The sequence below is a fragment of the Microcaecilia unicolor genome, chromosome 9 (assembly GCF_901765095.1).
Source record: "Microcaecilia unicolor chromosome 9, aMicUni1.1, whole genome shotgun sequence".
NCBI lineage: Eukaryota > Metazoa > Chordata > Amphibia > Gymnophiona > Siphonopidae > Microcaecilia > Microcaecilia unicolor.
This window is the reverse complement of record NC_044039.1, coordinates 29569205-29581929: the sequence shown is the minus strand read 5'-3', so window position 1 is coordinate 29581929 and position 12725 is coordinate 29569205. Positions and strand designations below refer to the sequence as shown.

Below are 12725 nucleotides of genomic sequence, written 5' to 3'. Positions count from 1 at the left end.
GATACCTTACAGCCTAAAGGATTGAACTTAGATCTGGACTGAAACTCAACTGTTTTGGTTATATATATATATATGGTACAGGTTTTACAGGACAACATTTTGGTTGGCTTGTTAGGTTTCACAGGGTAAAGTCAAGGGTGGCCCGGCAGGTTTGCTGAGGTTATATAAAGGGAGGACTTGGGAAGCCATTTTAAATGATGCATTGCAGAACAGTTGGAACTTGAAGTTGAGGTAAGAGATATCACAACTATCATGTTCAGTTGTATTTTGTGATAAGTTAAGGTTTTAATTGATTGGTTTGTATGATTAGCTTTTTTAGGACAATGTCCTGACACTTCCAAAGGTGGCACTGAGTTTATATATAAAATTTAAGAGAAAGACATTTTTAAAAAAATGAGTTTGATATTACAATGAAGGTGTTATAAATAATAATCAATAAACAGTGACCGATGAAGAAGCGGGCGAACTACGGATTGAGTGGTCCATGTGAAGAAAGTTGCCACTAAGGTCCAGAAGACTGTTATATGGTATGGTGTTGTGATAAATGAGTTTTTAGGGTTGGGTGATATATGGCACATTTTTGAATGATCCCCATTATTGAAATGATTTAAGTTGTATTGATTTAACAAGTTAGGGAATAGACATTCTTAAATCTGGAGATTTTTCCTAAATTTAATTTTTAAGGAAAGAGATATTTACATTGGAGGAGGCTATTTACTAACCCCTCCAATATAACGTATGTTAGTGCCATTAACTCATAATTATTTGTAAAAGGTCTATTGTATGTAATGGGTCCTGTGGCATATAAGGTGTGTTAACATTAGAACGTGGTAGTAAATAATCCCCCTAAATAATGTACTACAGTATATTATTGAGTCCCCCAACTTGGTCCTCAAAGGCTGTAACCAGTTGGGTTTTCAATATTTACCCAATAATTATGCATAATATATATGTGCTTGTACCGCTTCGTTCACTCACAGATAACAGATTGATTATCTCATCGCCACAGAAGGCCAGATGGGAGTCTACTAGAAACTCAGCTTTTTTTTTCTAGCCCCTTCTCTTTGGAATTGTCTTCCAAAACACCTTAGACTGGAGGAGTCCTACATTCAATTTCGAAAATTATTGAAAACATACTTATTTCAGGATAAGTTCGAAGATAATCTGCGATAAAAGGCATTAGTTGGTAGGTTGTATTAAATATGCAGAACAATTATATATTATTTATGTACTTGTTTATGAATGGCTGTTCAGTAAGAATTGGTTTTTATCTTTTAAGAATGGTTGTTTTAGTCTTGCTTTCCTATCTATTCGATGGAGTTCTTTATGTGTGTTTTATCATACTATTTTAACATGTAAACCGTTTCTGTTTTGTAACCACAATTTTGAAACGGTATAGTAAAATGAATAAATGATAAACGATTCTGTTATAAGTTAATAGATCTCATACATATGCATTGAGGAAATCATGAAGATTCCACTGGGCTGCGGCCTTCAAGAACCAACTTAGGGGTCCTCATTATAGATTTTTATGGGGTAGCGGAACAACGTTTTCTTTGAGGGTGCACCTTGCCCCACAAGTTCCCTAACTGGTACAAAAGGTTGGCTGGTCCATGGTGGTAGTGACCCAGCCATTCTGCTGCCAGTTGATTCTTAGGAAGAAGAGAGGTTTAAGAATCACATGACATCTTAATTATATTTAAAGAACAAAAAGACTGTCCAGAATCACAGAGATATTCTAAGTTCATTGGATGTTTTGCTAAAATTCGAAAAATAGTTACAGGCCCCCCTCCCTGTTCCAGGCACCCTCCCTCCGTTACAGGCATCTCCCTCCCTCCGTTACAGGCTCCCTCCCTCCCTCCGTTACAGGCACCCCTCTCTCCCTCTGTTGGAATTTTAAAACTCCTCACCTCGTCGGTGTGACTCACGGTAGCAGCAGCGCTTCAGTGTGCACGTTGCTCTTCACTCAGCCTTCTCTCTCTCAGCTCTCTGGTCCCGCGGCGGGACCAGAGAGCTGAGAGAGAGAAGGCTGGCTGAGTGTAACGTATCCACCTTCTAATTGGCTAAATATTTCTTCATGAGCCAAGCATATTTATAGAGGTGGTACCGTAATCCTCATCATATATACATCTGTTAACTGAACTTAGAATGTCTCTTTGATTCTGGACAGTCTTCTTGTTCTTTAAATATAATTAAGATGTCATGTGATTCTTAAACCTCTCTTCTTCCTAAGAATCAACTGGCAACAGAATGTTTTTTTTTGGATGGGCGTCCTCAACTGCACTGTCCTTTGGATTGAGCCGCATCGGAGGGGGTGAGCAGCGCGGCGTCTTCGGGGGGGAGGGGCAACGACGGCCAAAATGGATGTTTTTGTTTTTGAATGGGCGTCCTTACTGCACTGTCGAGCCACATCGGAGGTGGTGAGCGGCACGGCGTCTTGGGGGGGGGGGGGGGACGGCCAAAATAGACGTCTTTTTTTAAAGCAGGGCACTATTTTTTTTGTTACTTTTGTAGCAGTTTTTCAATCCCGCGCAGCCCCAACGAGAGGTACAGACCTCTTGTTAGATTTTCCAGCGTTAGGCAAACGGAAAAGGTTAGTGCATCTCATTACAATAGGGTTTCTACACAATTTGCTCATCTGCATTCTGTTTTCATTAGCTGCTACCATCTTCGTAAAAAAGTCTTTAGTGCATGCCAGAGTTTACTACTTGCTCGTTAATGGCTCGTTAATGGCTTGTTAAGTTTAGTGCATCTGGCCCTCTCTGAGAACGGAATCCTGACTCCTTTTGAAGTGAGATAAAAGATTCTTTTACTCAAGGGTATGCTTATTTACCAAAGGACTGAGGATGTATCTTTTAAGGAAATGCAATATTATTTTATGTACTTTTTGGCAATTGTAACAAACAAATGGCATATCTTGTATGATGTATTCCTGGAAAAAAACAGTTCTTTGTACTATGGGCTGAGAAACCCTATATAAATGCCTGGTTTGGAAGGCAAAGGGAGTTGATGAAAATCTTCCTTAAGTCTATCTCAATAGACTAAGGAATATGCGACCATTTCCATGGCTCCCCCTTTTTATGTTCCCTCACTACCCTGTTTCTTATGTGCTGCTTCTAATTTTCTATTATTTCTTATTTTTCATGTTCTTGGGTAACAATAACTTTGGTAATGTGAGAAGCTTCTCTTGTTTATAGTTGTTTTCGGTACTTATCAGGCCGGTGGTGCTAAGAAACCAGTTGGGGAATTTGTATGGGTGAGGTGTTGGGTTTTTGGTTCTAAGACTCAACACTGACAGGCCCAAACAACGGCATTTGATGCACATAGACCCTTACTGCCTGGTTAACGCATGAGACCTTACTGCTAAGTCAATGGCTGGTGGTAAGGTCTCAGACCCAAAATAGACGCGCATCAATTTTCCTTTTGCCGCACGTCCATTTTTCGTCAAACTAAAAAAAGGCGTTTTTACAGGTGCGCTGAAAAATGGATCTGCGGCTGCCCAAAACATGTGCTTACACTACCGCAGGCCATTTTTCAGCGCACCTTAGTAAAAGGACCCCTTAGTTGTAACAGCATGTGATGTATATTAATTATCCTCTATCATGATGGCTAAGGAGCGTGAGAGGGAACGGGTGAGCGCACAGGGCTGATTATCTCAGTTTGGTAACTGCTGTATGTATACTCGGCGTCGGATTACAATTGTAGCAGAAGCCTTGCTTTCATTCTCTTTGAGCTTAATATTCGTATATTTATATATCACAAGACTCCTGAAGAAGGCGTCTGTAGCGCCGAAACACGGCTGTGTTGAGTCGAGTGTATATTTAAATAAAGAGATTGTTCCTAATCTACGTCGCCTACTAGTGTTGTTCAAGAGCCTACTCCTCCTACTCCCCCTTTCCTCAGATAAGGAACATTTCTTACAGGATGGTCTGCTTCTAGTTCTGCTCCGTAACTCAGGATTTGATTGGCAAATCTATCCAGCTCCTGAATAGTCCTGGGGAACCATGGTACTGCAAGACAAAAAAAAAAAAAGACACGTTTCTAATTTCTCCAAAACATATTTTGAGATGGGTACGGACATACACAGATGTATTCTAGACCAACAAAATGATCTCAACAACACTACAAATTTGTCAACTCTATTATAGTTTTAATATGCATTGGTGCACAAACTGAGGCCTATTTACTAAAGAGTGCTAAGCAGTTAGGACATGAATTACTGCACAAGCATAGCGGCCATTACTGTGCTGGCATGACTGTGCACGCTCATTCATGCGCTAATTCATGCTGAAGAAAGAAAGGCGAGTAGTGGAGTGATCTAGGGTCAGCCCGGAGCCAATTCTGTCCAACATCTATGTGAGCAATGTCTCTGAAGAGTTAGAAGGGAAAATTTGTCTTTTTGCAGATGACATGAAGGTCTACAACAGAGTGGACACCTCAAAAGTAGTAGGTGAAATGAGAAGTGATCTACAAAACCTAGAGATCTGGTCAAATGCTTGGCAGTTAACCTTTAACGCTAGGACGTGCAGACTGATGCTTTGGGGGTACAAAAATCCAAAGGAACTACGCAAAAGGAGGGGAAAGGTTGGTGAGCATGGATCAGGAGAAAAGCCATTGGGCAGGGCTGGTGCTCAAGGGACAGTGGCATTCTGAGCCAACATTTGCAACAGTGCCCCCACCCCCACATTGGCTCCCACCCACCCATAATTCAGTATCTCGCCCTCTACTCCTTTACCCCCCCCCCCCCCGTGATCTAGTATTTCCTCTTCTGTCTCAATTCCACCCCTATCACTCTGCTGTTTCCTTATTGCCGAAAATCCTGGGAACTGTAGTGTTCCCTTGCAGCCACATTCTAGAGGGTGCCAGGCAGCAGCAGCGCTGCCTGTGTCCAGCATGGAGCCTTCTGTCTGCCATGTCCCGCCCTGTTGAAAACAGGAAGTTGTGTCAGAAGGTGCAAGAAGAGGCAGAGGGAAGGCTCCGGGCTGAACACAGGCAGCATGCGTGGATTGCTGCTTCTGGTACCCTCTAGAGCATAAAGGTAGCTGTGGCAGGGGGTTGAGAGAGATAAGGAGACACTGGATTGTGTGTGGGGGGGATGGGGAGGGAGTGGAGACAGAAATGCTGTATTGGGATTTTGGCAGCCTTTATCACTGGGTGCCCTGAGCAAGGGCTCACCTGGTCTATACGTTGAGCTGGCCTTCCTTTTGGGGGACATTGTCTGATGATCTCAAGGCAGTGAGACAATGTAACAAGTGTGGTGGTCACTGTCAGACAGGTGTTTGCTCTCCAACACAGTCAGGATTGCCTTAAAACCCTGGTGAGGCTCCTCTCCTTTACAAGAATACTGCAGGAAAAGAGGTTTAAGGTGGCTGCTAGGGAATGCTAGAATTCCACTTTGAAGACCTAGCAGTAAAGGGCCTGGGCATGTCACAACAAAACTCCTGGGAACTGCATAAATTCTCCCTGGAGTCCTGCAGGGAGAAACAGGAGGGGGGGGGGGGGAGAAGGGAGAGAAAGGGGATGTGACCCAAACCCCCATAGAAGCTCAATGAGAGTGGTCAGCAGCTGAGCAAGGCATGCAGGAAGGAAAGCTGGCCTGAACACTGTGGAAATGAGATTTCCTCTAAAACAAGTAGCTGTTAATGTGTTACCCTGTTAAATTATTTGGAAGAGCAGACGGGAGGCCCTGAGGCTCAGCTCTGCTCACATGCAGGCTGGAGAAGTGTAAATGAATGAGGAAGGTACCTTTCAAGATACTAGGCACACTGAAACTATTTTCTTTAACCTTCTGAGTTTACTGTGTGGCAAATGCAGCGCTACGTAAAAGTGCAGAATAGTTGGAAGCTGCTTGAACTGAAATTTCTGATCCAGAAATGAAGCAGGAGAACCAAGTGTGGACTGACTTTGAGAGTTGTTTCAGCCATGGAAAGAATACAGAAGGTGAAGAGTTTTAAACAAGCATATAAGCAGTGTGGCAGTATTTTCACCCTGGCTGGGAATCAGAGGGCTGGCTCTAGTTAAAGAGCCTGGAAGCAGTCCAGCACATGGGCGGACATTGTACTGAGAGAGACCCAGAGAATTTAAAGGGACAGTATTGCTGCTTGGAAATACGTAACCCCATGATAAAGTAGAAGCAATTAACCCAGAGAGTTAAATTTATTCACGGGCAGTTATGCCAAGTAAAATTTGGTGTAAATTAGGTGCGGACCGGGTGTATTCTATAACAAGAAACATAGATTTTAGAAATGCCCATGACCCGCCCATTCCACACCCATGGCCGTGCCCCCTTTTCAACTATGCAACTTAGAACAGGCTTAGACAGTTGTGCATGTAAATTCAAATCAATGACAATTAGTGTCAATTGCTTATTAATTGGCAATTATCAGTGCTCATTGGTTTGATAACTAATTACATTGCACTCACAAATCCAGGATACGACTGGCTTTGCATGCACAACTTAAGTCATGCTATATGGAATCCGTGGATAATTTATACATAAATAAACATACAAAAATACAAATAAAATCTGGCACCTGTTACAGAATTACTCTCTTGTTATCATGGTTTCAAATCCCTTTCAAATACCGCATTAGTCACTAGAGGGCAGCAGATCCAGTTGTATCCATTATTTCAACAGGTTGTTAAGATCATGGATTTGTTTTAGAAAGCTGGGCTAGTGTAATGTTCTTATGAGAATAACTGTTTTATTTTACATAGAATGATTTGATAAAAATCTCATTGGAATTCTCTTTGCTAACAATGAAAGCACACTAAAAGCCTTGCTTTATGTATATACAATGGTCTTCTGTCACCGACTCGGGACAGTGAGCCCTTGGACCATAGCTGGACCCTGGTTATGACAGAAAAATCACTCAAGCCAGGCCCAGTATTGGGCGAAGTACTAGGCAAGGCTAGACAAAAGGCAAGGCAGGGCTGAAGCCCGGGACTGGGCAAGGCAGACACAGCTAGGACTGGACCCAGATAAGACAAGGCAAACAGGGCTCGAACTGGATCCAGACAAGGCAAGACAGGACAAGGGGACAAGGGAACAAGGTTAGAACTGGATTCAGACAAGGCAAGGCAAGAACTGGGTCCAGACAAGACAGGCACTAGGAACAGACAGGACAAGACTGGACAAGACAAGACAAGCAGGACAAGGACTGGAATTCGGAAATAAGGCAGGACTAGAGCTTGGCAGGAACTCAGAGGCAAGGCAGGTCTGAAGCTTTGCAGGAACTCGGAGACAGGGCAGGACAGGAGCTTTGCAGTAGCTCGGAGACAGGACAGGACTGGAGCTTGGCAGAAACTCAGAGAAAGGACAGGACTGGAGCTTGGCAGGAACTAGGAGACAAGGCAGGAGTGGCCTAGTGGCTAGAGTGATGGACTTTGGTCCTGGGGAACTGGGTTCGATTCCCACTGCAGGCACAGGCAGCTCCTTGTGACTCTGAGCAAGTCACTTAACCCTCCATTGCCCCAGGTACAAATAAGTACCTAAGCCGCATTGAGCCTGCCATGAGTGGGAAACTGCGGGGTACAAATAAAAAAAAAAAACTTGGCAAGGCAGGAACAAGAGACAGCACACAGCAGCAGGAAGTCACACCCCTCCTACGGGGTTTCTCAACATCACAGCCGCAAGAAATAAACAGCAGCTCTTTGGCACGCATGCACCCTAGGGAAATGGTAGCCAGAAGCACCAAGAAGACTGTTGCAAGCTGCAGGCCCCGAGCGCCATAGGATCTGACAGGAGTAGAAAAGGTGCATTGGCCAGGAGTCACGGCAGAGCCCTGTCACTTCTAACAGGTCATTTCAATTAAGATTTTTGTCACAAGTTAAGAAAACCTCTAGTTTTAATAGGAACTTATTGGATATAAATATAGATTTAACAATATTTACAAGTATATATTTAGGAATGTTTCACTGAAGTGTTAGAACCTATTAGGGAGGGTTTGTCTGTCTGTGTGTCCATCCATTCATTCATCCATATATATGCATTGGGTTTTTTTTGCATTTAATCTAATCTAATTTAATCCTATATTTATAGACTATGGTATCTTTCAGGGGTCCAACGTGTTTTACAATTTAAAAAAAAACTATACTGGGTAGTATATACAAGAATTAACGGGTTAACAAAAAAATGGAAATAAATAAGTCTTGAGACATAAGAAACGTAAGAAGATTGCTTCTTCACAGATAGAGGGATATAATTTACAATTGAACAAATAAACCTATGAATACAAATAAAGGCAGGAGGCGGCAGGAGCAGAAGTCAGCGGGATGGCAGGGCAGTAGTTCTGGGTCTCCCGCACACCATTTCCAGCTCTAGAAAATACCTTGTTATTTTCTAGTGCCAGGGATGTGTCTAGTGGTAACTGGGCAGCGCATACCGATAGGTTACCGCTTCAGGCCTCACCACCTCCTAAATAGGAGGCAGTAAGGGCTCTGGCAGTAAACGGCTGAACAGTAATTTTTTAAATTACCACATGGCCATTTACTGGCCCCTTAAAAAAAATCCTTTTTACTATCGGCGGTAACAGGTGGCCTCGACACGTGGCAATCCCACATACCAACACCAACATGTGCCACCTTTTACCACCGTTTGATAAAGGGCCTCTTAATTTTGGGGCTGGATCCAAAAGATTAGTGTTTATAAAAGTGGTTTTAAATAATTATCCCCAGTACTGATCCCACAGTGGTCAGAAATTTTTAAAATGCTACCCTGGGCAAAAAAAAAAAAAATGGAGAGTGGATGCCACTAAATATCTGGATGGAGCAGATATTTTTTTCACTCAACGTGTAATTAAACTCTGGAATTCATTGCCAGAGAATGTGGTAAAGGTGATTAGCTTAGCGGGGTTTAAAAAAATGTTTGGCCGGCTTGCTAATGGAAAAGTCCATAGACCATTATTGAAATGACTTGGGGGAAAATCCACTGCTTATTTTTGGGATAAGCAGCATAAAATGTATTAAACTTTTTTGGGATCTTGCCAGGTATTTGTGACCTGGATTGGCCACTATTGGAAACAGGATTCTGGGCTTGATGGACCTTTGGTCTGTCCCAGTGTGGCAATACTTATGTACTTAGTGATATTAAGTAACTGTTTGGATCACTTATCTGAATAGTAGCACAGCGTTTTTGCTGTATTATCCGGATGAAAATCGCCACTTGTGCCTCCATCCTAGCACTATCCAAAGCAGTCTATAAAGATATTCAGTGGCACTATTCGAACAGTGCTTCTGATTATCTCTCTCAGCGACATTTATTCAGATAGTGGGTGCTGCATCTCAGATAAATGCCTTTTAAATGTGGGCTCCAATGTCTTTTGAACTTGTTACATAGACATCTTATATAAAATCAAGCAAAATGAAATGTTCATAGTAGAGATTTTCCGATTTGATAAGGGAAACCTCATTTCACCTCTTTAATTTCAAGGCCAGGCGACGGGTATTTCCTCTGTGAACACTTGTTTGTTGACACAGACTTGACTGCCCTCCACCACAATAAAACTCAATTAGACAATTAGTAAATGTTTAAAATATTTGGCTAGTGTTGTTCCGTCCTGATCTCGTTAGCCAGACATGCTGACCGTCTGTGCGGCTCTGAATGAATCCCCAGAGCAAACTGGTGTAACACTGACACTCTGTGATGATGCGATGACTAAAATGAGGGAAGCCATGGCTGATCAGCAATAAATATTGATTTGGCTTTAAGGGACACATCAGGCATTTATGGGTTTGCACTGGACACCCACGTTGTGGCCAGATTAGCAAGGGGTCAAATGCTTAATGGATGCTAATCAGCTATTTTTATGTTGGGCAGCAAAACGGAAGCATTTGTGAGTTTGTACAGGGCCTCTACATAGTGACCATTGTAGCAAGGGTCACGCGCAGGTCTTTGAAATTTATAGCAGTTCATGGCACAGGTTTAGCACGTTCTAGTCAGGCTTTGACCAGCCCCAGGCCTAAGGGCCTCTCAGCATCTTGGACTCCGGCCTGGTACAGAAATGCAATAAATATTCAGCTCGCCTTCTCTGACAGAGAGTAATATTTAATTCTACTATCTCTGGGCTCCTTCCAGTCTACAGACTGCAGCATTGGTTCCAGAAAATTATCAAAAGATAGGCCGTCATTGTAGAACGTATACTGTGGAATTCTTTATGTGCCTGTACTTCTGTCACTGTATTATTTTTCAACTGGGCAGGTGGAACAGTTTCTACAGGGTTTTGCAGCTTCATGACTTTTAGCATTTAAGGAAAAACTTGGAGAGACTTAATTCTGAGGTCACAACAGCTTCACAAAGGCAATAGTGAATGCAAAAATGGCAAACATACCACTTTGTTGAGTATATGAAATTTAGAACTTCCTGTTATTAACTGCCGAAAATCGCAGAGGTGCATATTTAATCTCCCATTGCTGACTTGAATAGAAATTTGACTTAGCAGTTTATACGCATAATACACCTCTATAACTTAACATATACCTGTTAGAAGCATCTATTGTTGTATATGAGTATCATGTTTGATTGTGGTAGGATTTAACATTTTAGATTTAGGGGCCCTTTAACTAAAGGGTGTTAAGTACTTAAAACACGGTTAACGTGTGGAAACAGGCAACCACGAAACTGCTTTAAGGGGTTTTGCGGTAGCTTGCCTGTTTCTGCATGTTAAACTGTGCATTAATTAATTTTTCAGGTTTCTGTCAAGGGCATATGGCATAGACAGAAAGTGATCATGGAGACATTAGCCAACTAGGCATTACCCTTACCATGCACCAACCCCCAAATTCTGTATATGGCGCCTTAAGTTGTGTGTGCTAATTTGGCTACACAACTTAATTAACAAGCCAATCGGCGCTGATAATTGGTACTTAACAACCAATTAGCACACTAAATGGCTTTAATTAGAATTTAGGCATATAACTTTCTAGGCGTATTCTATAACATGGTGCGTGTAAATTCTAGTGTAAAAGGGGGTGTGGAATGGGCAGGTTCTGGGCTTTTCAAAAACTATGCACAGTATCATAGAATACACCTGATCTGTGCTTAAATTAGGCATAGGTATTTAGGCTAGGTTTTAGCTGGCCTAAATGAGTGTGCCTTAATTTTAGTTGCAAGAACAGTTGCTAAGCACATCCTACAAACTACGTCTAACTTTAGGCATAGTTTATAGAATTGTGCTAAGTGTGTGGTGTTTCGGCGCCAATTTTTAAGGCACCATTTATAGAATTTGGCCCTAACTGGCTAATGCTAAAGTTAGGCACGGTTTATAGAATACGCCAAGCGCCCGTCTCCATGACTTAAATTTAGGTGCAGTCATTTACGGCAAATACAACGTGGTGTAAATGCCTGCGCCTAACTTAGGCACGAATTGGGCATATTCTATAATGCTGCGCATACATTTTAGGAACACCCACGACTAGCCCATGCTTCTCCCATGGCCATACCCTATTTTGAGATCCACATGGTAGAACAGAATACGCTTAGCAAGTTGTGCGTGCAAACTCTAATTAGTACCAATTAGTGCCAATAATTGCTTGTTAGTGGCCAATTAGCAGCACCGATTGGCATGTTAATGAATTAAATTTGTGCGAAATTTGGCTGCATGGCCAAAATCGCGCACGTAACTTTAGTCGCCATATATATAATCTGGGGGTTAATGCAGATGAAACAAGTAATCGCAAAATGCGTTAAAGTGTTGTGCAGTATTTTACCTGTTTGTGCACTCTAAATGTAAGTTAACTACTAATTTTTTGAGGGGCCAAGAGTGGGCGCGGATGTTTTATCTGTTTAAGGGGCCCTTTTACTAAGACACGTAGGCGCCTACATGCATCCAACATGTGCCAATTTGGAACTACCGCCTGGCTACCATGAGCCCCGGGCGGTAATTCCATTTTTTATGCGTGTCCAATATGCACGACAGAGAATATATTTTATTTTCTACCGCGTGGTGTTAACCAGGCAGTAATCGGCAGTGTACATGCGCTGACAATTACCGCCCGGTTAACGCATGAGACCTTACTGCTAAGTCAATGGGTGGCAGTAAGGTCTCAGGCCCGAAATAGACATATGCCAATCGTTATTTTGCCGCGTGTCCATTTTTGGCCAAAAAAGGCCTTTTTTGCAGGTGCGCTGAAAATGGACCTGCGCGCATCCGATACATGCGTCTACACCAGCGCAGGCCACTTTTCAGCGCGCCTTAGTAAAAGGACCCCTAAAACATTTTGATTAATACACACTAACTGGATAACGCAAGGTTAACATGGGACCATTTAGTGCCTCCTAAATAGGAGACGGTAAGTGCTCCTACATTAACTATTTGCAGGTACCGTGCGCAAATGTGAACATGAGTGCATGACATGCAAAAAAGGAAAAAGCTTTCAAAATAGGTAAATCAGAGCTTAGCACATGGGAAAGTCCCATGTTAGGACACACTAAGCCTATCTTACTGTGGTTTAATAAAAGAACCCCTAATTTTGTTGCCATTTCTTTTTCGTTTTGAAATAAAATGAAATATATCTCTTTTGCTGTGTTTTTTTTTTTTTTTGCATCAACATTAATGCACATCATTATTTCTCTGTGCCCTCAAAGATGGTACCAAATGGTATCACACTAGCCAGTCAAGCAATTTGAATGACTGAATTCTCCCTGTTGCTTCACTATTCTGATAAGAAAAGATTCCATTTTTGCACCTTTAGAATAAGACACATGATGCAATGCTCCATAACATCAA

At 42.2% G+C, this 12725-nt stretch overlaps 1 protein-coding gene across 2 annotated transcripts in view; it reads right to left on the bottom strand.

Moving 5' to 3' along the window:
* PAH (phenylalanine hydroxylase) overlaps nt 1–12725 on the bottom strand; it is a 75271-nt gene that overhangs the window by 41075 nt on the left and 21471 nt on the right. For both annotated transcript variants that reach the window (XM_030214396.1, XM_030214397.1), the window contains one exon: nt 3922–4010. In XM_030214396.1, the coding sequence (XP_030070256.1) occupies nt 3922–4010 (89 nt within the window). The remainder of the gene's footprint in view (nt 1–3921; nt 4011–12725) is intronic.